This window comes from Acinonyx jubatus, unplaced genomic scaffold, assembly GCF_027475565.1.
Source record: "Acinonyx jubatus isolate Ajub_Pintada_27869175 unplaced genomic scaffold, VMU_Ajub_asm_v1.0 scaffold_20, whole genome shotgun sequence".
NCBI classification, from domain to species: Eukaryota; Metazoa; Chordata; class Mammalia; order Carnivora; family Felidae; genus Acinonyx; species Acinonyx jubatus.
The window spans coordinates 1,364-25,106 of NW_026463939.1; the positions used below are offsets into that span (position 1 = coordinate 1,364).

At 60.2% G+C, this 23,743-nt stretch overlaps 2 protein-coding genes across 13 annotated transcripts in view; both read right to left on the reverse strand.

The window, feature by feature from the left end:
* Positions 1 to 3,741: 3,741 nt before the first annotated feature.
* Positions 3,742 to 15,842, reverse strand: LOC128313731 (tubulin polymerization-promoting protein-like). Its single transcript, XM_053213906.1, has 2 exons — positions 15,731 to 15,842; positions 3,742 to 4,588 (listed from the first exon to the last, which is right to left on the reverse strand). Exon 2 carries the CDS (start codon positions 4,582 to 4,584, stop codon positions 4,264 to 4,266), a length of 321 nt encoding a protein of 106 aa, XP_053069881.1. The 5' UTR covers positions 4,585 to 4,588; positions 15,731 to 15,842; the 3' UTR covers positions 3,742 to 4,263.
* A 6,305-nt stretch (positions 15,843 to 22,147) lies between these two features.
* Positions 22,148 to 23,743, reverse strand: part of LOC106989708 (probable palmitoyltransferase ZDHHC11B) — a 99,502-nt gene continuing 97,906 nt past the window's right edge. For all 12 annotated transcript variants that reach the window (XM_053213896.1, XM_053213895.1, XM_053213903.1 and 9 more), the window contains one exon: positions 22,148 to 22,575. In XM_053213896.1, coding sequence (XP_053069871.1) covers positions 22,280 to 22,575 — 296 coding nt within the window. In that variant the 3' untranslated portion in view covers positions 22,148 to 22,279. The remainder of the gene's footprint in view (positions 22,576 to 23,743) is intronic.

Genomic DNA, 23,743 nt, shown 5'->3' on the forward strand with positions numbered 1-23,743 from the left:
CCCTGCAGCCTTCCCTTGGGACCCCACGACCCCGCCCAGGACACCATCCCCCTCCCCTTCCGGGGACAAGGCACGATGCCCCTGCCACACCCTTCCAAGATGACCAGCAAGCCTACCCGGGCACGGGCCCTGCCCACACCTGCCCCCTTGTAGGGGCCCCAGTGGCCACCACAGGCCCGTGTGACTGTGTTGTGACCACAACCCCTTGCTGGGCTGGGGCCCCCCACTGCCCACCCATCAGACGACTCCCCCCCCCCCGCCCCCCCCCCCCCCCCGCCGATGCGAGCCGGGGCAGAGACGCCAGGGGTCCCAGGGAGCCCTGGGCTCTGCGATGTGGAGCCCTCTGTGCCCAGGGGCCGGGGGCCGAGCCTTGGCCCCAAGCTTCTGAGCAGCTGACGCTCTGCCTCCTGGGACGGGGACTGCAACCAGATGGGGTTCCCTTGCGGGTGCTCACACCAGGGCCCGCGTCCCACTCCCTGGGTGGCGGGCTGCCCACGCCTCCTGCACGCAGGAGGGCACCCATCCTCGGAGTGAGCCACCTCCCCACCCCCGGGGGTGTGGAGAGCCTGAGTTCTACCTGTGAGCACACATGCCTGCGTACGTGCACACATGCGTCCTGGGAGCCGTGTGCGTGTATGTGCTTCTGTGCACACGAGTGTGGGCTGTGAGTGCGTGTGTGCATACGTGTGCAAATGCCTGTGCGCAGTAGCGTGGAGGCAACTTTCTGTGACAGGAATGAAAGGTGACGGAAGGGAGGGCTGCCATCACCCATCCGGACAGTTCGACATCTGGGCCGGCGCCGAGGGTGTGGGACCCCTGGCGTGTTACCGGCTGTGCCTTCCCCGCCCTGTTGAAACCCTCCCCGAGGGACACGGCTCTGAGGTTCCTCTGCTCCCGGGCCTGCCCATGTCTCCTGGATGCGTGTGGTTTCCCAAGGTCAGTGCTGAAGGCCTGAAGACACGCCCAGGGGAGAAATGGGGGCCATGCTGGGCCTCATCGGGGTCCCTGCCCCCCAGCTCAGGACACGTGGGCCCCCTGGGGCTCCTGCTGCCCCCACCCCAGCAGTGTGAGCACACGGTAAACACGGCTGCCCTCCTGTCCCTCCCGCTTGGGGTGCCGGAGCACGGCTGCACCGCTGAACCGCTGAACGAGTGCTAGAGACACCTTCGGAGGCAGCCACGGGCTCCCGTCTGGCCCTGGGGGTCGGCCAACAGTGGCACCACATGCCCGAGACTGGCTGGCCGTGGCAACCGTCCACGGGAACCACACCACAGATCTGGCTCGTGTTTCTTAGCAAGGAGAGCAGGCCAGCACCCCCCCCACCCCACCCCCTCGGCAGAGGACACAGCACCTCGGGCTGGAACCCGGTCCCTGGTGATGATAGCATCTCCAGAGTCAGGTATCAGTCCCCTTGGTCACAACCCTGGGGGCCACAGGGACGGCAAACGTGCAGACCCCCAGGTGGGGACACAGAGGGCTGGTCCCTGCCAGCTGCCAGACTGCCATCCTGGGCAGTGGGTAGAGGCAGGCTCCGTGTGGCTCCCTGGTCCCCAAAGGTCCTGAAGCCCCCAACCCGGAGACACGGGGGAAAGAACCAAGATGCGGCCCCTCCCCGGCCCCCTCCCTGGTGGACGCCAAGTAGGAACACTTTAGCACCTTCTGGGCCGAGGTGGCCCGCCCCTGCCCCTCTTGGGAATGTCCTTGACCCTGAGGCCACACTTCCCAGAGGCTCCCAGAGTCTGGCCCCTGCTCTGTGGGGGTGACCCTGGGGATCAGGCAGACCCAGCTGAGGAGCGCACAGCTTTTCATCTCCAGGGGGCAGCTTGTAGCCCAGGAGGGACTAGAAGATGCCCCAAGGACACAGCAAGAGAGGGCGGGAACCCGCGCCCCAGGTGCGTGGGGGTTCAGGTGGGCTGGGCCTCTGTGAGGAGGTGGGACGGGTCCAGCAGGTCTGCGAGCAGGGTGGCAAGTCAGGGGTCAGCCCCGGGGCACAAGTCAGGGTCCAGCAGGTCTGCGAGCAGGGTGGCAACGGGCAGGGGTCAGCCCCGAGGCTCAGGCAGAGGTCAGTGTGACAAAGTGACCAGAAGACCCAGCACACCCCAGAGGGGAGGTCCCACGCAGCCGAACCCCACACGGACACTGAAGTCCAAGACGCGTGGAGGAGGGTGGGACCAGAGCGCCCAGCCAGGCACAGGGGGGGTGGGCAGACAGGGTGGGGGCAGAAGGGGGCACAGATCAGAGCAACAGAGGTGAGCGGGGGCGGGGGGGGGGGGCTCATTTGTCCACACCGGCTCCTCCACCGGGCTATCTCCTCAGCCTCCACAGGTGGGAGGTGCGGGCCCGGGGGGTGGGGGGGCACAGGCGACAGAATGGACGTTTGGGCCCAGACGATGCCGTGTGGACACCCAGTCAGAGGAGCGGTCCGTCTGCTGGAGAGCGGTCCAGGTTCGGGGACCAGGGTCCTCAGGCACCAGGGCTCTACAGACCAGGGAGCCGATGAGGGACCCAGGAGGTCTGGAGTGCGCACCTGCCCTCCGCCCGGGGCCCTGCCCCACAGACACTGCGCAGGTCAGCGGGCGGAGGGGCGGGGACACCGGGCCTCTGGGGGTTCTGGCCCACAGTGTCGGCAGAACATCTCCGGGGCTCCCAGGGCGTCACCTGGCCCTGGTGATGGAATGTCTACCTGGGACCCCAAACCAACCACAGAGCACCTCCCGCCCTGCACCCCACCTTCCCCTCCTCCTCCTCCCCCTGCACCCTGCCTTCCCCTCCTCCTCCTCCCCCTGCACCCTGCCTACTCCTTCTCCTCCCCCTGCACCCCCTTTCACCTTCTCCTCCTCCCCCTGCACCCCGCCTTCCCCTCCTCCTCCTCCCCCGGCACCCCGCCTTCCCCTCCTCCTCCTCCCCCTGCACCCTGCCTTCTCCTCCTCCTCCTCCCCCTGCACCCCACCTTCCCCCTCTCCTCCTCCCCCTGCACCCCACCTTCCCCCTCTCCTCCTCCCCCTGCACCCCGCCTTCCTCTCCTCCTCCTCCCCCTGCACCCTGCCTTCTCCTTCTCCTCCCCCTGCACCCTGCTTTCACCTTCTCCTCCTCCCCCTGTACCCTGCCTTCACCTTCTCCTCCTCCCCCTGCACCGCACCTTCCCCTCCTCCTCCTCCCCCTGCAGCCCGCCTTCCCCTCCTCCTCCTCCCCCCGCCTTCACCTTCTCCTCCTCCCCCTGCACCCCACCTTTCCCTCCTCCTCCTCCCCCTGCACCCCACCTTTACCTCCTCATCCCCCCTGCACCCCTTCCCCTCTGACCCTGGGCCTTGGGAGTGGAGTGCTCACTAGAATCCCTTTCCCTCAGCTGTGGTCTCCTTGGGGCCTCTGCCCGGACCCTGAATTCTGACTGGTTCCTCCTCTGGCACCAAGTCCCCTCCACCTGGTGAGTGATCTGGGTCCTAAGGGTTGGTTTTCTCGTGGGGCAGCTCTACCCTCCTGCAACCTCCCAGCTCTGGAGGAGAAGGCTGCCCCCTTGGTCGGTGGTCACTGTGAGGACAGGCACCAGTGTTTGCCCAGGAAAGCAGGCAGACCTCCCTGGATAGACACACCATGTCTGGTGACACGGAGTCACAGCCGCTGGGGACACACAGGGAGGAAACCATCCACCGCTGAATGTACAGGGAGGGCACAGGGCCGTCCCAGGAAACGTGCCCAGGTCACGGGGACGTGCAGCTAAGGCATCACAGCAACTGAGATGGACACGTGTCAGAAAGAAGCTATTTTCCCACAAGTGTGACCGACACCGAGATCGCTAGACGCCAGGCAGCCTTGGGCGCGCTGTGACATTTCTCGGGTGGGTCCTCAGGTTTGGAGGGCGGGAGGCGGGGGAGGGTGTCCTCGGGCCGCAGAAGCGCCCAGAGGGACGGGGAAGGCACGTAACCACGCCTGACGCTCTCTCCAGCATCCAGGAGGAAGGACACGCGCACGCGTGCAGGAAGCACACGGGCTCACTGCTCACAGCCACCGAGTCCGCGGCGACGCTGCATCAGAGTTCGGGTGTGAACACCGCCCCAGGCTCGAGGGTGCGAGGCACCTGTCACGCCCGAGGGGCAGGCTTCTCAGCTCTGCCGCCAGCTCCAGGGACCCCCGCCAGCCCCGGCCAAATCCTGGGCATCTTATCCGGAGAAGGGACGGGTCAGGGGCACTGGCACATCCCACCCCCTCACTGCCAGCTGAACACAACGCCCACCGGGAGTCCTGAGTGCGAGGCCTGGGGGGCACTTACTTGATTTTGCTGAAGACGATGTCCACGTCAGTGACGGTCACATTCTTCCCATCGATGACCTGGCAATCCTTGCACAGCTTCGACCAGTTCTTGCCATGCATCTCCCGCCCGGTGGCCCTGGTGTCCCCGTGCACGGCAAAGCGCCGGAAAGCCTCCTCCAGGGCGCTGAGCTCTGGGGCCGCAGCGGCCGCCCCTTCGCCGGCACCTTCTGTCTCCAGTGACAGCCTCTTGGCCGCTCTGTCCTTTGCGGAGTCCCCTGGGGACTTGGGGGGTGTCTTGTTGGCGGCCTTGGCGGCCTTGGCCTTGCTGTCAGCCATGTTGCTAGAAGAGGAAGGGGAGAAAGGGGTCACCACGCTTCTACAGAGCCATGCGTAGGGCAGGAGGCTGGCCGCCCATGTCACAGTGGGCACCCAGGATGGGGCAGGCCCCTCGGGCATCAAGCTACTGCCAGGCACTCTGCCCCTCCCAGCGCTGGCCCCCGCCAGGCGCCCAGTGGTTGGATGAGGGCTGTCCCCAAACAAAGTCCACGGGGAAGCGCCCAATCCGGCCTCCTGTGGGCTCGGCGCCCCTCCTGTCACTCCCCTACTGGCCACTGTGTCATTGTCTCCTTCCTGGGCCACATCTCCAGAACGATATCCTCCCAAGGGACCTGCCAGTGATGGGGAGGGAGACCCAGAACCGTGGGCTGCGGACCTACTGCAGGCACATGGCGGGAGTGGGAGTGTGGCAGACGTGGCCCCAGGGTGGGGACCACATGTGGGGCCCCTCATCAGGAGCCCAGCGGAGGCTGCCCTGCCCTATCCACGGGTCTCTGCCTTCATGGGGCACCTGATCCCCAAGGCCGGTGGGTCCCTGTGGGGCCCCCCTCCCTGTGTCACGGCCAGTGGCCCAGACAGGAGCCTGAGGTGTCCAAGCCCCACCGAGGTGTGTGACCGAGCCCCCAGAAGTCGCTTCCCAGGGGAGCAGTGGGTGGCCGTCCGTGCCCCAGGGGCCTCGGCAAGAGCAGAGTGCCCCCAGGGCACACGAAGAGTCCTGAGCGGCAAGCATGTGGTGAGTCCTCAGTTCAGTGAGCGTCCCCTCCCAGTCTGGGCTGGGGGCCCTGGCTGGCCCAGAGGAAGCCAGGACGGGCACCTGAGGCCGGGGTCACCCATGCCCACCTGGTCAGCAAAGCCGGTGCAGGTCTGGACTGACGGCTCTCGAGGCCACCCATGCCCTCTCCTCCAGGCGGCCCCCTGTGGATGCACAGGGAGCAGACCCTCTAGGCTCCCGCAGGCCCACCCAGGGACAGGAACCCGGCGCCTGCCTTGGCAGTGCCTGCCCTCAGAGGGACCCACAGCAGAGGCCGGGTGACACCCAGTTACTTCCAGTGTTATCGCTGACCCCATTTCTCTGTCTGAAAAAGGAGCTTCTTAGGGCGGAGGGAGGAGGAGTCACAGGCGTTCTGCGTGTCCTTTCCCATCCTTTGATAAATCCACGTGCTATATGACGAGATAATGACACGATTAGTTTGTAAAAGCCCGAGAGCTCTAGCAGAGGCTTCCTGGAATACCGAGCTGTCGAGAGAGGCCTGTCTGTGCCGACGATGGCAGCCCGGACCTGCGGGCACGGGTCTCCTGGTCACCCGAGGAGAGCCCTTACCTTGCACAAATCAGCACACAGTGGGGGTGGAGGCCCCTCACGTGTGACCAGGTACGACCAGGGATGCCCAGGGATCACTCTGGCTGGCCAGAGACCTGGCGGTCCGAATGCCCTGCCCACTCCCTCCATGTGAGGACTTCCCCCAGCTCAGGACCGCCCCAAGAGTTCCCTACACCCCCACGACCCCCCACTCTCTGTGAAACCCTTGAGTCTCTCTCCTTGCCCTCACCTGCTTTCCTGAAAAAAACCCAGACTGTTTGGGGATGTGTAAGAATCAGGGTGGGGAGGGGGGGAAGTGAGGAGGGGGGAAGTGAGTGCAGGGGGTGGGAAGTGAGGAGGGGGAGGAAGTGAGTGCAGGGGGGTGGGGAGGAAGTGAGGAGGGGGAAGAAGTGAGTGCAGGGGGGTGGGGAGGAAGTGAGGAGGGGGAAGAAGTGAGTGCAGGGGGGTGGGGAGGAAGTGAAGAGGGGGAGGAAGTGAGTGCAGGGGGGTGGGGAGGAAGTGAGGAGGGGGAAGGAGTGCAGGGGGGTGGGGAGGAAGTGAGGAGGGGGAAGGAGTGCAGGGGGGTGGGGAGGAAGTGAGGGGGAGGAAGTGAGTGCAGGGGTGGGGAGTGGGGGAGGAAGTGAGTGAGGGGGAGGGAAGCGAGTGCTGGGGGGTGGGGAGGAAGTGAGGAGGGGGAGGAAGTAAGTGCAGGGGGGTGGGGAGGAAGTGAGGAGGGGGAGGAAGCGAGCGCAGGGGGGTGGGGAGGAAGTGAGCGCAGGGGGGTGGGGAGGAAGTGAGCAGCGGAGGGGCCAGGGGTGGGGAGGAAGTGAGGAGGGGGAGGAAGCACCCAGGTCTCACGTGAGCCATCCCCCTGGGCCAGAAGCGTCAGGAGCAGGGAGCTGATAAACACCCACACTGGGTGTGGGAGACTGTGTTACTGGATTTGCATTTTCAAAGAAGGGCCTCGAGAGGCCCTGCCAAGGTGGAATGGGGACCAGAGGGGGGGAGGGGCCAGCGGGCCCCATACAGACCTGGATGGGCCTGAGCCCCAGTGTGTGCCAGACAGGGATCGCCCCGCCACCGGGAAAGGCTGTCTCTCAGACGCCATGCGGTCTCCTCGGCCCCCACCCCCCGGGAGCCATCGAGGCCCCAAAGAGGCACCAGGCCAAGGCCCCTATTTCCAAAATGAGTCGGGCCCCAATTCAGAAGGACTCTCCCTGGCAACCTCCTTAAGCCTCGACTGCCTAAAGCGAAACTTACAGAAAAGGTGACACAGGACAGACCCCGACAGACCACTGTCAGCTGCCACACGGACATCAGCACACAGAATTCCTGACCAGGAATTCCCTGACCTGGAATTCCCTGTTAGTGATGTTCCTGCAACAGAAGCAGGTGTGTCTGTGAGCAGGAGCAGGTGTCTGTGAGCAGGCTCTGTGGAAGAGCTGCACTTACACTTGAATCAGAGACCAGGGATGGCGTGCAGAGTGGGGTAAGGTGGGGGCCGGCAGGACGCCTGTGTCTGGGAATCTGGACAGGCCGCAGGGAAGCCAGAGCTCACCCAGACCCCTGTCCCCCAGTCCTCCACATGCTGCTGGCTTCTGCCACTCTTCCTGGGGGCTGCATGAGCCCCTCCTCTGGCCCCATCTCCCCGGGAACCTCTGGCCTGGAGGTGAGCAGCCTCCCAGAGACCCTGTCTGAGAAACGCCAGCCCCTCCTCCCGCCCACCTGCCCCTGGGCCCCCGCTCTGAGGGGGGGGGAGCCCACCAGTGTGACCCCAAGTGCCCCAGCACACTCCCGGGCTCTGTCCTGACTCCTGGAACTCCACGTTGGTGTCCCTGAAGGAGCCAGGTCCTGCCCAGCTGGCACCCCGGTGTCCTGAGCTGGCCTCCCCGTGCTGCTGGGGTGCGGTGTGCGTCCAGGCCCCCGAAACAGGGGGAACCGGTGTCCTCCTCGGGGACACCCTGCAGCCACAAAACCAGAAGAGGCGGATATTCTTTGCAAAATAACAGGGCTGGAGTGTCCCGAAGCCTTGGAACCTAGAGCGTTCCCTGGAGAATTCCCTATTTGCGTGCAGGGGCAGGGACACAGGCCTGCGGGCCTGTGTGGGGGCTGCTCGCCCCGCCAAGCCCCTTGGCTCCCAGAAGTGCCCGCCCACGAAAGGCAGGATCTTGTTCAGGGTTCTTGCCTTAACCTCTTCCGCTAAAGGCACAGAGCCAGCCCCTCTGGGTGCAGCGGAGTCTGCACGGGACACACTGTGTTGCAAGTGGAATTGAGAACCGGGCTCTGGGCCCCTGAGGGACACCACAGGCCCTGTAGGGGGATAGGGCTCCTGGGGGCGGGCGCATCACAGGGAAGCTCCTGGAAGCCACTCTGGCTCTCCCTGAGCCCCTGCTCAGTGTCCCTGCTGTTCACTCCCACGTCTCCCGGATCTTGACACCTGGGCCCAGGCCAGCGACAGCTCTAGGTGCTGAAGCCCCGGGGATGGTCGCTGGGCCCACCGACGGGACGCCGGGGCCCAGGGTCCAGACCGAGACCCCATTTCTGTGCCAGAACCCTCGAGGGACCTGGCCACACAAGCATAAAGCGGGATCCTGCTCAGACCTCATGGGCGGCCAGGAGCGCAGCTGGGGATGGGGGCTGAGCCAAGGAAACCACGAGGAGGCCGTGGGAGGCACGTTACCGGATGCCACCAGACTCTCAGCGACAACGCGGAGACGGCGAACAAAAGGCGCAGACAGAAGAGAACGACAACAAGAGACACGCTCCTTGCCCCTCTGAGGCTTCCAGGCAGACCCTGTGGGATGCGGTGGGCAGAGGCACCGAGGCCCCCGGGCTGGCCCTTTCCAGAACACTTCACGCGGCTTGCCTCCCTGCTCTCCACCTTCTGAGCCCACCTGGAGGCTCAGGCCCCGGCATCAGGGTCTAGAGGTGCATCGCCCTGGCTGCTGCCCCTGGGGGAACAAAGGCACTCGTCCCCGCTGAGGGCCGCTCCAAGCGGTGAGAGCCTCCCGGGCAGACAAAGCAGGCTTTCTGAGTTGCGCATTCCCGAGAAACACTGGGGCAGCCAGGAATCCCACCCTCCACAGGACACAGCCCCAGTGAGAGAGCTGGCGTGACCTGGGCTGTGTGAGCAGGATACGGCTCAGGTCCCAGATCCCGTAGCCTGAGGCCACTGGCCCCGACAGGTCCCCCGGGGCCAGGTTGTCCAGGCCCTGAGGCCAGGCCATCGTGTGTTCCCAGTCAGAAGACCAAACTGAGTTCTCTCCAATGGAAAAACACGAGCAGAGCACCAAGCTCGTGTCTTGTCTGTGTCCCCGAACATCCCGGGGCCATGGACCTGTCCTGCACTGTCCCGCAGCAAGGTTGCCTTGGGAGCCCCAGCCTCTGACCTGGGGAGCTGCTGCCCAGCTGGTGGGTCAGGCTTAGGGGCAGCCAGCACAGGGGGGCCAGGCTGGACGGGGCTTGGGGGCCGGGAGGGACGGGGCTGGGGGCTGGGCAGCCAGCACAGGGGGGCCAGGACAAGCTGTGTGCTCTCCAAAAGGTGACCTTGTGGGGCAGAAGCCTTTCCAGTAAGGGAGACTGAGGAAGGCAGGGCATCTTCAAACCCCACCTACCCCTTGAGGACCTCTGGGTGGCTCTCCCCAGCCCCTTAACAGTGGGACATTCTCCTCTCACCACGAAGCCAGGGATTTCGGGGGGACCCGCTTCCCTCAGAGAGTTTCATAGAGAATCCAAAGCCACAGCTCACCAGGAGTGTGAAGGAGACCATGTCTGCATGTGGATCTCAGAAAATGAAGGCTGTGGGGGCCAAGGGGCAGCCCCAAAGGGCACCACGGCACACCCCCAATCCCGAAAGAGGGCCTCAGAACCAAGGAGAGCAGGGTGGCATGGGAGGGTGGCCCCGGGTTACCAGCAGGGACAGAGGAGAAGGGGGCTTAGCCCACCTGGGCCCTCTGGGGCCCCCTGGCTCCGAGATGGCTACCCAGGCCCACACTAGCCCGTGGCTCACCGTCTGGGCCACAGGTTCTCTAAGACCTGTCCTAAGATGCTCTGCCCACAAGTCCCAGCCATGACACAGAAAACACTGAAGCCCTGAGGGTGCGGGTGCCGCGTTTCCCACACTTTACACTCTGGTCTTGGTGGGCTGAACCGGAGGGAGACTTGAGGCTCCCAGACAGATGTCCCCGGGCAGGTGGTGCCCTACGGGTTGGATGAGGACACAGGTAGAAACTTCTAGCCGCTCAGTCACCCAGCGCCTGGCCCCACAAGTGCACGGCCAGGGGTCTCTGTCAGCGCCTGCAGGCAGCCTGAGGGCAAGTGGAGTGGGCTGAAAGGTGGCCCCGAGAAAGGAACGGCCACATCCTAACCCCCAGAACTGTGAACGTGACCTTGTTTGGAGAAAGGGTCTTTGCAGGTGTCATCAAGCTGAAGATATCAAGGCGAGGTCTGATTTGCCCGGCGGCCCTGAACCCAATGACAAGTGTGGGGGTGGGGGGGAGGGGGCGGGTCCTACACAGCCCTGCTGCAGGGGCAAGGCAGCCAGGTCCCGGCCTCGGTGGGAGCCAGAGTCACTCCACACCGCAGGCAGACCTGAGGAGCTGCCCATGGATACAAAAACTGTCCTTCACAATCCTAAACAAAACATTAACCAACAGAATCCCGTCATACTAATGCCACCGTCATAAACGCAGGGAGAGCATCTGACAGAAGTCAGCATCTATGCATCATGCGAATTCTTAGTAAATCGAAAAAAGAGGAAACTCCTTATTCTGAGAAAAAGGGCCACCTGAAAAAAACTGAAAAATGCCGCCACACTTGAAATATTGAAAGCGTTTGTTTTTAAGTTGGGCAAGTACTGTATTCCCCATGTCAGTACAGTAAGGCAAGAAAAGGAAATGAAGATATAAAAATTGTTAGGGAAAAAAACTCATCATCTGCAGTTTCTAGGGTTGTGCACACACCAAACCCAAAGGGATCCCAGGACGATTATTAGCATCAATAAGTGAGTCTAGTGGTGTTTCTGGATACGTGGTCAACACACAAAAGGCCATTTCATTTCTGCATAACAGCAAAGACGCACAGTAAAAAGCATTTAGAAATGCAACATTTAAAATATGAAGAAATACAAGTTCCTAGGAACACTGCTCACAGAGGACGCACAGTCAACACAGAAAACTCGGCCACTGAAGGAAACGAAAGGCCTAAATGATGCCGTTATGAACATGGGTTGGAATCTACATACAGAAAGATGTCAGCTGTCCCTAAATTCAACCAGTCTTAACCTAATCTAGATAAAAACTCCGACAACTTTTGTGTCTAGTATCCAGATGCACTGAGCTGACATACGTGGGAGAAGGGCTGTGAATACACAGTGATTTTAAAAGGACAAGATTTGCTCCACGGGCATGGAGACTCGAGAGAAAGGTCTGGAAGCAAAGACAGCACCAATGGGACAGAATCAACAATGGGAGGGACGCCAGAGCCCAAACACATGTGCACACGTGTGTGACAAGGTGGCCCTGCGGAAAAAAGGGAGGAGCATATTTTCAGTAAATGGCAGACGCAGGGGAGACGGGGCATCGACACCACCCTTCAGGCGCTCCGAGGACTGAAGTAGGAAAGGCAAAATCCTCACGAAGGTGAGGGCTGAGGGTATCTGACGTCCTGGGGATAGAGAAAGATCCACTGCACAAGCCTCAAAAATCACTGCCCTTAAAGGAAACAATTCTAGGATGGCACCAGGCTGAAATCAAGAACTTCTGTTCATCAAAAAATATCACCGATGGAGAGAAAAGGGAAGCCACGGGGTAGGAGAAGATACAAATATGGGCTTGTCTCCAGAACCTGCAAAGGACCCTACAACTCAATGAGAAAAAGGCAGCAAGTCCAGAGAAGCAGGCAGGGGCCCCTGCCAGGGTGGAAGGCCCAGTGGGGCAGGGCCTGCAGGGCGTCAGGAGAATGGGGCCTCAGACCCCGAGGACACGGGGAACAACTGACCAAGCAGCAGGAATCAGAACCAGGGTGCAGCGGGCCGCGCGGCCGAGGGGGCCGTCCACCCACAGACGTGCGACCTGCTGCCAGGGAAAGGGTGCAGCGAGTCCTGAGGGAGCAGGCCAGGGGCCGTCAAAGGCCAAGGGGCACAGGGCCAGGGGCCCCAGGGGCTGCCACAACTGGTCCTCCGAAGCACCGAGAAGGGGGCCACCCTAGGGAGACCCTAGGCGTCTCCCACCCACCAGCTCCTGCCCCTCAAGCCAGGGGCCCTTCCAGCTGGCCGGACCATGGGACACAGCCAAATGACAAAGAACCAGGCTCCCCTGTTCCCTCAGGGGACAGGCAAACGTTCTGGAGAGACCCCACACAGAGACAGGGGAGCCTCGTGCCAGCCACTCAACCCAGACTCAACTAAGCAGGGCAGCCTTGGGTGGTCCTGTCTGGCCAGCAAACCCCTAGCTGAGGTCAGGGCGTGGGGACCACTGTCCGTGCCAAGCCCTGCTGGGTGGCAGAGTCATGAGCAAAAAGCAAATGGGGTCACTATCTTAAAGCCCTGGTTTGGGGACAGTCTGTCCTACGGTATTAAATGACGGGAGCAGGGTCGAGGGTCAGTGAGTGCACGAAGTGCGTACACCTGGATGGAGAAGGAGGGTGTGGGTGGGCTTTCTACAGACAGCTTGTGACGCAGGGCCGCAGGCACACTCGAGGAGCACCTGACTTAACCTGACTTAACGTCGGTTCTGGGCCCAGACCCACACCTGCACCGCACGCCCCACACCCTGCCCACCTGGCGCCCCCCACCCCCCCCCCCCGCCCTCCTGTGCAGGTGAGACAGCGGGGCATGTGGGGACTGCACGAGGTCACCCGGGGGCACCGGCTGCTGGGTATTGTCCCCAGTGCAGTGGGGCTTCCCACCTGGCAGGTGCTCAGCAGACATGCAGTCACACAGGTGTGACAGGGAGAGATCTGGGGAAACGTGGCTCAGGGCCGGAGGTCACACGGAGCCCACGCGGGGGCACTGCACTTATGCCAAGAGAACCAGAGACACAGGCACCCTGGGGACATGCTGGAGACATGCAGGGACACGTGGGGACACACAGGGACATACGCTGGGGACACATGGGTGCGCCCCACCACAGAGGCAGCAGGAGGAGTGGAAAAGGCTCCAGGTGGTTTTAACATCTAGGCTTGAGCAAAGGTAAGAATCCATCATTCCTCACCACAAACCTCATTAAAAACAAGAAAAAGTCGGTGTGAACGTGCTCCTCCCAGGACCGGCTGGCAGGTCCCCCTGCTGAGAGAAGCAAGGGCTGGGGGTGAAGGCGGGGAAGGCAGAAAACTGTCACTGCCTTACACTCTATGCAAGACTTTAGACTCTTCACCAAGAAGGTCCTGTGTTTGAACGCTAAATTACACCTCCCGGCTGACGGCCGTCCTGTGCTGTTGCACAGTTCCAGGGAATAAGGAGCTTGGAAGCAGACTGACACCCCACATCAGATGAGAGGTGGGGAGGAGGGAGGAGCAGCCCCCCCCCCACAGGCCACTCCTGGGGCTCACACAGGGCCGCACCCTCACCCGAGGCCCCAGCAGGGCCAACCCCGCACCCCGCACTCTCCGCTGCTGCAAAGGGTCCCCCTGAAGACGCACTGCTGAGGGCAGACACCAGGGCTCTGTCCTCACCCAGAAAGGCTGGAGACCACGTCTGAGCCCCAGGTGCAGGTGCGCTCCATCCCCCCACCCCCTTGAGGTAAGGCTGCTGCTTACACACAGGCAAGTGTCTGCCAGGTCCAGGGTCTGTGGGCTCAGGGGCACACCGCCCCGCCCCCACCGCCCTCCAGCTGGAGCCACGCTGAGCCCAGAGAGGACCTGACACTTCAAGGTGCAGCAGGGCCCTTGCCTTGTGGTCCCAAGATCCCCAGACATGCTCCTCCTGCCTCACCAGCAACATCACCAGCTATAAATAGGCCTGGCTTCCAGGCAGCGCAGCCTCTCCCAGAGGAAGCTTTTCATTCTCAGTCTCTCCTGCCTGGAGCACTCTGCGGCCCTGAGGACCCTCTGGCTGCTAAAAGCCTTCTCTGCATCCTCAAGCAGTGATGAGTGATTTAATTTTCTTTAAATTCTCCTGTGATTTACACATTTTCCACCATGAGTATTTATAACCTTGTATACACTTTTACAACAGTTATTTACTGAGACTTCAAAGGATTCGGGAAGAGGAGCCAAACAGCACCAGGGAGATAAGAATACAGCCAAGAGAGCTTCCCATGATCTCCATCACTTCATCCTTCCGTACTCACGGAGAGGGATTTTCTAATGTAGCACTTAAGTTATAGTACCTTTCTCACTCATGGAACCCTCTGGAAATCAGGAAAGCGGCAGACCCTTCCGCCAGGAGAATGCACATACCCTCCTACCGCAGGCAATTTGCAGACAAATTCACCAGCACCCCTTCCCCCAGAACCCTCGAGGAGCCCTGTAATTTGGACCATGTGATGGGAAGAGTGGCTGGTACCAGAGACAGGGTCACAGAATCCAGCTTAATTAAGGCATCAGTCAAACCGCTGTCTCGCTGCCCCACCCCCATTTCCTGCTTGTTCCAAGCTCTCTCCCCATCACGCCAAACCTCTGTGGTCCCAAGGGCACTCAGGATCCAGGTTGGCCTTTACCAATCACCTCCTAGGAGTGCGGGGCTGCCCTGGATTGTGCAGAGCTCCCCCCGCCCCCCCCCCCACCTCCATTGGGTCCTCCCTGAGAGGCTGGCCATGGGGAGTCAGGACAGGCCTGCAGAGTGGGACATGGGAGCTGGGTCCTTTATCCAGCGTCCCCGAGACCCTGCCGAGACCCTGCCGGTATCCAAAAAATGCCAGGTAAATTAACCACTAAATACGCAGATAGATGGCCACACTGTCAGCTTACCCTAAACGGTGTCTCATCTTCAGAGACACCAAACGCCTGTCGAAATAGTCATGAGCAGAGTGGCAGGAATGGATTTTCGCCCCAGCTCATTTCAAGGCTGCATTTGTGTAACTGAAACCGCAGAATAAAGGGTTTCTCTGGTCCTGCTGCACAGGTGGGGCACTGCTCCCCAGAGGTGTGTGAGCAAACCTACTGGCAGCGGATCTCTTCATCCTGACTGCCAGGTTCTATGCTCACAGGCGATAAGTGAATGTGTCACCCTCCGTGGAGGCTGCTGGAGTCGCACAGTGAGCGGCAGACACTGTCACCTGGCATGATAATGGTGAAGCAAATAGGACCAGAGAGGGGCCTAGGACCCCGAGGGGGCGGCGCGGTCTTTGTCAAGGGACCACGCTCACTCTGGGCTCTCTGCGTGGCCCCGGGTCTCCCGGAATTGGGGCTGCAGGGCACTGGCTTCATTACACACCCTCTAAGCCCTAATTCCCTTCGGTCTTGCCGGCGGCGACCACCCCAGGCCCGGGCTTCCGCGTAGCGGGACGTGGGGAGGCGGCAGCGGCGGCGGCGGCGGCGGGGAAAGGGGCTGCCGGCAGAGGGGGGCGGGGGGGGGGGGGTACGCGGCTTCCTCGCGTGAAGCGCTGCCGCCCAGACAGGCCTCAGCGCCTCATCCGGGGCCGACGCACCAACCACCTGTCCCTTGCGGCGTGGTCGCCCCCGCTCGCGCCCCTCGCGCCCCCGGACCCACGCCCCCGACGCAGCCCCCGGGGGCCTCGGCGCGCAGCACCGACCGCCGGGCAGCCCAGGGCCTGGGATGGGGGCGCAGGGACGCAGGGGGCCGCAGCCAGGAGGGGGCCTGGCGGGCGCAGGTGGCAGGCGCGGCGGGCCCGGGCGGAGTGGGTGGTCCTGCGTCCAGCGCCCCGACCGAGCTCTGCGGACGCTTACCTCGGAGATGCGACCACTGCAGCGAGCGCCTCCGCGACTCGGCCGCGGGCGACCGGGTGTCCGGCGAGCTCCCGCACCCCCGCCGCCCCGGGCTCGCCAGCTCCGCACCGCGCGCCCCGATGACCCGCCACGCACCGCGCGCTCATTGGCCCGCCACGCCCCACGCGCTCATTGGCCCGCCCGCGGCCCTGCCACACTCCCGGCCCCTCCTGGCCCGGGGAACGCGCGGGGTGCACGGAGGCAGGTGGCAGCGCGGCTCTGCCTTACAAGGCCGGCGCGGCGCAGGGGCGTGGGAACCCCGCAAAGGAGGGGAGCCCGGGGCGGTGGGCTAGGGGCGGCCGCACCTGGCCCTCCGGGACCTCGGGAGGCTCGCCCGCATCCCCACGGCAGACAGCACGCGAGCAGACGGGCCTCCGGGAGGGGCGGGGGGACGGCGGGGCGCTGGCCTCTCCGCGGAGACTCGGGCCAACGAGGAGGCCCAATGTGGAGTGGGGTCGGGGTCGGGGGTGCGGGCTGGGACCTCACGGAGGGGGCGCAGGGAGGGCCGGCGGGGAATGGGCCTCGTCCCGGAGACTGGGAGCAGCCGGAACGTGCAGCCGCGCCTGGGTGCGGTCAGGCCATGCTGGGCCCCGGCGCAGCCAGGGCCGCCCTCCCAGGGACAAGCCGCGGCTGCATTCCCAGCGCAGCCAGGAGACCCTTTTCTTCCTGCGCTCGAGGTGGGCCCGTCCTGCCTACCTGCGCACGCAGATCCGGAAATCTTCCAATGTCTCCTGCTCTTTTCTGGCTGAGGCCTGCTGCCCTTCCTCTCCAGGCTGGCCCCACTTGCTTAGTGCTGGGGCTTGGGGTAAGGGTCTCCCTGTCTGTCCTGCAGGACACCCTCCAGAAGAGAAGGCCGGTCGGGGGGCGGGGTGTGACCCTTCTTCCAGTTTCATTGCTGTGGCTCCCTTGGACCTCGCCAAGGAACCACTATCCCAGGTTCTGCCCTCCCCTCCTGGCTGCAGAACCCCCACCCACATGCCCACCCAGTCTCTGTCCTTGGTCCATCTGGCACCAGACCCCCGCCCCCACCCAGGCTCTGTCCTTAACTCTCCCAGCTGCAGAGACCCCCCCCCCCACACACACACACACGCACACACATACACCCCCTCCAGACTCTGCCCTGCTCTCAGAGCCCCATGAATCACAAGTGCCAGACTCTGCAGGTGGGATGCAGCTTTGGGGCTCACCTCAGAGATTCCAGCCTGCTCAGAGCCTGCACAGGCAGCTCACCAACCAGAGAGGGGGCTATGGTGCAGGCTCTGACTCAGACCACTAGGCCACGGTGGGGAGGACGTGCTTTTCCTGACATTTTGGGAGCCAGGGACAGGCAGCCCTAGGGGCTCAGCCCCACCCCAGCCCCACAGAGGTCCTGGGTTCCACATGCCTCCTTTCAACCCTCTAGTTTCTACTTCCGCTACAAACTGGTAGAAGATGGGCGACCGTCTAGAGGTCTGTTCGTTGAGACTCAGGGTTCTGTTTGTTCAGGTCGGAGCTGGACAGTGTCTTCGCTGCATCCCACTCAGGCCTGAGCACTGCTTTCTCCTGGACATCACTACTAATGATGCAAGAGGAAGAAAGAAAAACATTGCACACTATGTTCCCGCTGTCGTATCGGCCAAAGGTGACCATTGAATCCATTTTGCAAGACCTGTTAGAGCTCTGACATAGACACAGGGTAATCTGCCAACAGAGGTGGGCACCAGGTTTCAGGAGCATAAATGTTCAAGGAGCATTTTCCCTGGGAAGGAGAGGCAAGGCCTCGGGAGATGGGGACACCCTCAGGGCAGGGCGCTGGGGGAGCCCTCAGGGCCAGATGGGCAGAGTCACGGCCCGCGGAGGTCCTGCCCCCACATTTCAGGCTGCGCTGGCTGGCGCCCTGCTTCTGGAGGGTGGAGACAGCATCACTGTCAGGGCCAGCTATACATACGGGGCCTGGTCAGAATTCAAACTTGGGGCCCCTTGTGTAAAAATTAGTAGCACCCCCAAGATGGCAACAACAGCGTATTGAACAGAGCTCAGGGTCCTCCTTGGGGTCCTCAGCACACACAGCCCTGACTGCAGTCCTGCTGCCAGGCAACTCTTGGGACTCAGAGAGGTTGGGTAGTTGACACGAGGACACACAGAGGCATAGGGCAGGGCTGGCGCCCACAGCCCGTGCGTGTGATGCTTCCTTCAGAAACTTGCTTTTTCAGCTTTATTTTTAAATGCAAATGTATTTAGTTTGAGAGAGAGAGAGAGGTGGGAAGGGGCAAGAGAGAGAGGGGGGTGGAGACAGAGAATCCCAAGCAGGCCCCGCACCGTCAGCGCAGAGCCCGATACGGGGCTCGATCTCATGAATTGTGACATCATGACCTGAGCCAAAATTAACAGTTGGATGCTCAACTGACTGAGCCACCCAGGAAGCCCCAAACTTGCTTTTTTAGCTTATGAATTTATCCTTGCAATCATAAAACTGGGCCCGGAGTGTGCACCAGAGGAGGCGTGTGAACAAGGTGGCTCTCTGGCTGCCCCTCTGGGAGGACGCGGTCCACCACCAAGTTATCGGGTGATGAAAACAGAAACAATCTGCCACCACTGAGATCCAAGCCCTTCAAGGAGCTACTCCCACATGTGCATGAAAACCTGTCAGAAGGCAGCCGTGGGACAGAGAGGTGCCACAGCCTCCCAGGAGGCCTCCACATGGTAACAAAATCTGTCCCTTAGTACGGTCCAGATCTGCCCCCAGTTAATCTAAGCAAGAGTTCCTCTGCAGCGTTCCATGCACAGGACCGCGTGCGCACCTCCTGGTTAGCGCAGCCATGCCCTCTGCTCTGACACAGTGCTCCCCTCGAGAGTTCCGGGATCGGGTTCATCCCAGTGCCTCTCCACCTCCTGGGGACACAGCAGCTGAGCCTTTTAAGGTCCAGCAGACTCTGCTTCCATGATTGCATTTTCTGCTTTTGCAGAGGAAAATGGGCCTTTGTGCAGCAGCACGTACCATCTGTCCCATTGTTACAGTTTTTCGCGTCCAGATGAGGCACAGTCACAGGAATCAGGTGTGCTCTCTCACATGGAGCAAAGGCAGCAAAGCACAGGACCCCTGAGTGGCAGGGTCCCCAGCAAGTGCCTGGGTAGTAGCCTCCAAGCGCCATGCAGGGTGACAGAACTCAAAGATGGACCCAGAACCCCGCAGGAGCCCCGTGAGAATGCAGCTGGGTCTGGCCAGCGTGTGCAGCAAGTGCGGAGGCCGAGCTCAAGACTCAGCATCCGTGGAGTGCCGACTGAGGCAACAGGGGAAGGAGACAACTTAGTGGGGGACCATTAGCCCCAACCAAGGCACAAAGATCAAACTCTTTAACTGCATCTCGGAATAAATTTCAAGAATATTCATAAAAATACAGGAATACTCAGCACCCCAAAAGGTGAACATAATGATTCCATGTAGCACTACCAGGGGTGCAAACCAGCAGGAAAATCAGATCCATGTTGACAAGACCAGTCATCTGGGACTGACCCAGGACTGGTACGAGGTATTAGCACAGCTAACTGCATTCCACAGGGCCTGAAAGTTACGTTGAGACATGGGAGTCACAGCAGCACCACAGACTGAATTAGCAGGACTGAAAAACTACAGTGTGTGACATGGAAAATACCCTGGACAGGCCAATGGCAGATTAGGCACGGAACAAATGTAGCAACAGAAGCTACCCAAAGTGAAACAGGAAGAAGAGAATTAGAAAACCCGGATCGTCAGTGATCTGTGGGACAGCTTTAGGCAGCCTACTGTGTGCTTAATTGGGGTCCCCCCAAAAGCAGAGAGAATACTTGGGACAAGGGTGCAGAAAAGGTGTTAGAAAAATAACGGCCAAATGTTTCCAAGTTTGACGTAAACTATAACCCACAGACGCAAGAGGCTGGATGCTCCCCAACCATAAGGACCACAAGGGGAACGCTGCTGGCAGTGAGCAGGAAGGGACAGGAACAGCCGGGAGACCGGCACAGTGTGAAGGGGCAGAGGAACAGAGGGGGCGGCACGCCGAGGGTCCCTGGGTGAAGTGTGCTGAGGTGAGGCAGGGCAGCCCAAGCTCCGTTTCTAGAAAAGGTCCACGAGCCCCGGGAGAACACACACCTCCCAACAAGCGAGCCTGGGGTCCGCAGCCATCCCGTGAATCAGGCTCGTTACTTGTGTCGTCCAAATCTGTGTCTTTACTCTGTGAAAACCTGGTGAGCCGACAGGAAGCACGAGAGGGTCAGGGTGAATGTCGCACCTGTTCCCCATGCCTCCTGTCCATGTTTGCTTCGCACACTTCTCTCCTTTCTGCCTTCTCCAGTCACAGCACTATGTGTTTGGTGGTAGTAAGCACAGTTCTCTGTCATCTACAAATGTGTTTTTACTTTTTCCTCCGTGTAGCACTTCTGGGTACGTGACTCCAGGTCGACAGCTATTTTCTGTCACGCTTTGTGGAAGTTGTTTCCTCCCTCTGTCCTTACGGCCAGAATGTCTGCTGTCTGTCTGCTCTTCCTCTGTTGGTGGTCTTTTCTCTGGCTGTGCTTAAGGTCAGAGTGTCTCCGGTGCCCCATGCTTCCGTACAGGAGGTCGAGGTGTAGATCTCCTCACCTGTGCAGCTGGCTGGACAAGAAGCCACTGGCACGTGTTTTGTGAGTCCTGGGAGACCCGGCCACTACAGTAAGTCCCTTCTCGTGGGCTTTGTGGACGCGTCTGAGGCCCACCTGCCCTCCGCACCTGCCAGCCCTCCCTCCACGTGGCCCTCACGGCTGCGTCCACATTCCGACAACTTCTTCGGATTACTTTCCAGTTCAAGAACTCTCTCTTTGGCTATGTTTAATCTGGTGTTTAATTTATCCAAGTTTTAACAAGTATATTTTTTATTTCTAAAAATCCTTTTCAGTCTTTTTACGTACCTTCCTGATCATTTAGAACATCCTCTCCTTGCTTACTTATTGTCATTCTGTTTCACATTAAAATATTTTGGTTTTTAAAAATTTTTTTAACATTGATTCTTGAGAGACAGAGAGCGTGAGCAGGGGAGGGGCAAGAGACAGACACACAGAATCTGAAGCAGACTCCAGGCTCCGAGCTGTCAGCACAGAGCCCGATGTGGGGCTCGAACTCACGAGCTGTGAGATCGTGACCTGAGCTGCAGTCAGTCACCCAACCGACTGAGCCATCCACGCGCCCCAACATTAAAATATCTTGTGCATCCTCCTTAATATCCCGTATTTCTAGTCCTTGAGGTTTCTGGGGGTCTGAATTCTCTTTTACTGTTTCTTGGCTCTCTCATGTGTGATGGTTTGTGATCTTTGGTTGTGAGCTTATCTGGACTGATCTCAAGCTCTGAAAATCTAGCTTCTTAACTTGGGCCAGTTTAGCTCAGTTTATTTTTGCCGGAGACTGGATTCATCCCGGATCCTTGCCCCCAGCTCTGTTCCTGGCTTCTGGATCAAGGCCTGGTTTCAAAGGAGCCCCTGGCCCTGGACCACCTACCTATCAGCTCACTTTTGTTCTCCAGTGTTGTGAGGATTTTCTCACTTTGTATGAATCCAGGATGCAATGAAATTACATTTTCATGAGAGCACTAATTATCTTGCGGTGAAAAGTTCACCATAAAGCCAGAAGCCCTGGGGCGCCTGGGGGGTTCAGTGGGTTAAGCGTCTGATTCTTGGTTTGGGCTCAGGTCATGATCTCACTGTTTCTGAGTTCAAGACCCATATCAGGCTCTGTACTGGTGGCATGGGGCCTGCTTGGGATTCTCTCTCTCTCTTCTTCTTCTTCTTCTCTCTGCCCCTCCCTTGCTTGCTGTCTTTCTCTCTCTCTCTCTTTCAAAATAAATAAACTTAAAAAAACAAAAAAAGCCAGAATCCCCTCCTCTGTATCACACCCTTCGGCCTCACTCTGGCCAGGACTCAGGAGGGGCTTTGAAAAGGCCACTTGAAACCCAAGAATTTAAAGTTTACCAAGACTGATTTCAAGCTTATTGCCGGTGAAATTATTTTTTATTATTTCGTATAACTTTCTAAGAAAGTCTGAAGAATTTCCTTAAAGGCTACTTAGGTTCATAACAGTTGTCAACATTCCTAAGTAACACAAGTGAAAACATCACACCAAGTCTGTCCTGAATCTTGGAGCACGATGGGGACGTGTTTGGGAACTTATGAATGCCTTTCAAGTATGGCTTCCAGGTGGAGTGAGGCGCAGGGGTGGTCAAAGTCTTTCCGTGTAGCACAAGTCAGGGTGTGCACAGGGTCCCTTCTTTCCTTGACTCTGGACGCAGGACCCAGCACTCTGCTTGGAGGAAGCCAGGCCATCGGCTGCCACCGGTGCCTGCATAGAGTCGAGGGCTGCACTGCATCATGAACATGGCGGGAGCGCCTGCCGGCATCATGGGAGTCGGGGTGAGCACCTGCCCTGGACTCAGGGGCTTCCGTGGCAGGGCGGACACAAGTTGTGCTGACAGAGGTATCCAGGTTGACCCTGGTCTCTCCCTGAGCATCGAGCGGGCCCTCTGCTTCCTAGCTGGATGGCGATGCCTGGCCCGAAGTCGCCTCTTTTATCTGTCCTGGAAGCTGGATGTCCTCTCCATTGCACACCTGCCCATCCGCAGGCTTCCTGGTGGTGGTGACAGTGGCAGGCTCCTTGCTGTAGACCTGCTGCCTCTCCAAGGGGACATCCATGTGCGGCACATTCTGGCTGCCGGAGGGCAGTGTGTGCGGGAGCCTGAGTTTCTCCAGGGCTGCCTCCTGAGCCCGGATGTCTAAGGCCATTGGTGTGTGGACAGCCCATTTGGCCAGTGTGGGCTCCTCGGCTCCTGCAGAGCAAAAGAAAGTGCCATGAGCACCTGAGGGCGGTGAGCAGAAGGCGCGCCCAGTCCTTGGCCCCGGGTGCAGAACCGGCCCTCTGCAAGGAAGGCCAAGGACAGGTTCCTGGTGCAGTCCGTCCTGACATCTTGCCAGGAGGGCAGCTGCTTCTGCACAGGACATCTGTGTCTGCACACACAGCCCTGCTCAGCGGGTCAGCGGGAACCCTCCTCCACCTATCCCCCATGCTGGGATCCCCGTACTGGGCATCTCCTCGGACCCAGCAGCAATGCTCATGGCTCCTGGTGCAGCGGGCAGGCATTTCCCCACCCACACCCGGCATGACTGGCGGTGCCGACGGCCTTGTCCACCAGTTGTGGGTGCAGCACTGGCCCAGCCCACCAGCCACGTGCACGTCCCAGGCCCACCTGTGCCAGTCCTCAGTGATGTCAGACTCACACCTGCTCATGTGACAGGGACCTCACCCCACCACATGTGGTTTTCAGTCACATTTCCCGGAGGATGGCAGCAGGTACGCACTTGTTTGTGGGTCTTCTGGGTTCCCTGTTCCCTGAAGTGCCTAGTCGTCATGTGTCTACGTTTTTCCTGCTGGTGTCATAGTACTTTGTGTCCTGGACACCAATTTTTGTCAGCTATGTGTTACAAATATTTTCCCAATTTTTGACAGCCTCCCTTTGTATCTGGGTGTGATCTAATTTCTGTGTGTCTTCCTTTAGGGACAGTGCCTTTAAGAAAATCTTGCTTAAGGACCCTCAGTCACCATGAGGACATAAGGACAGTACCAGGAGTGCCCGGGGGAGGGGCTCAGTCTGTGAAGCATCGGACTCTGGGTCTCCCTTCAGGTCAAAATCTCACGGTTTCCTGGGATCGAGCCCCGCATCGGGCTCTGTGCTGACAGTGCTAAGCCTGCTTGGGATTCTCTCTCTCCCTGGCTCTCTACCCCTCCCCTACTCTCCGTCTCTCCCAAAATAAATAAATAAATAAATAAATTTAAAAAAAGAAGATAGTACCAAATATTATCTTCCAGTTTGTATAGTTGTCCCTTCACGCATTATGTCTTTAGTCCACGTGGAATTAATTTGTGTAAACGGTACAAGGTGGGGTCTGGTTTCATTAGTGTTATTCCCACACGGCACCAAATGTTTCCGCGTTTATGAA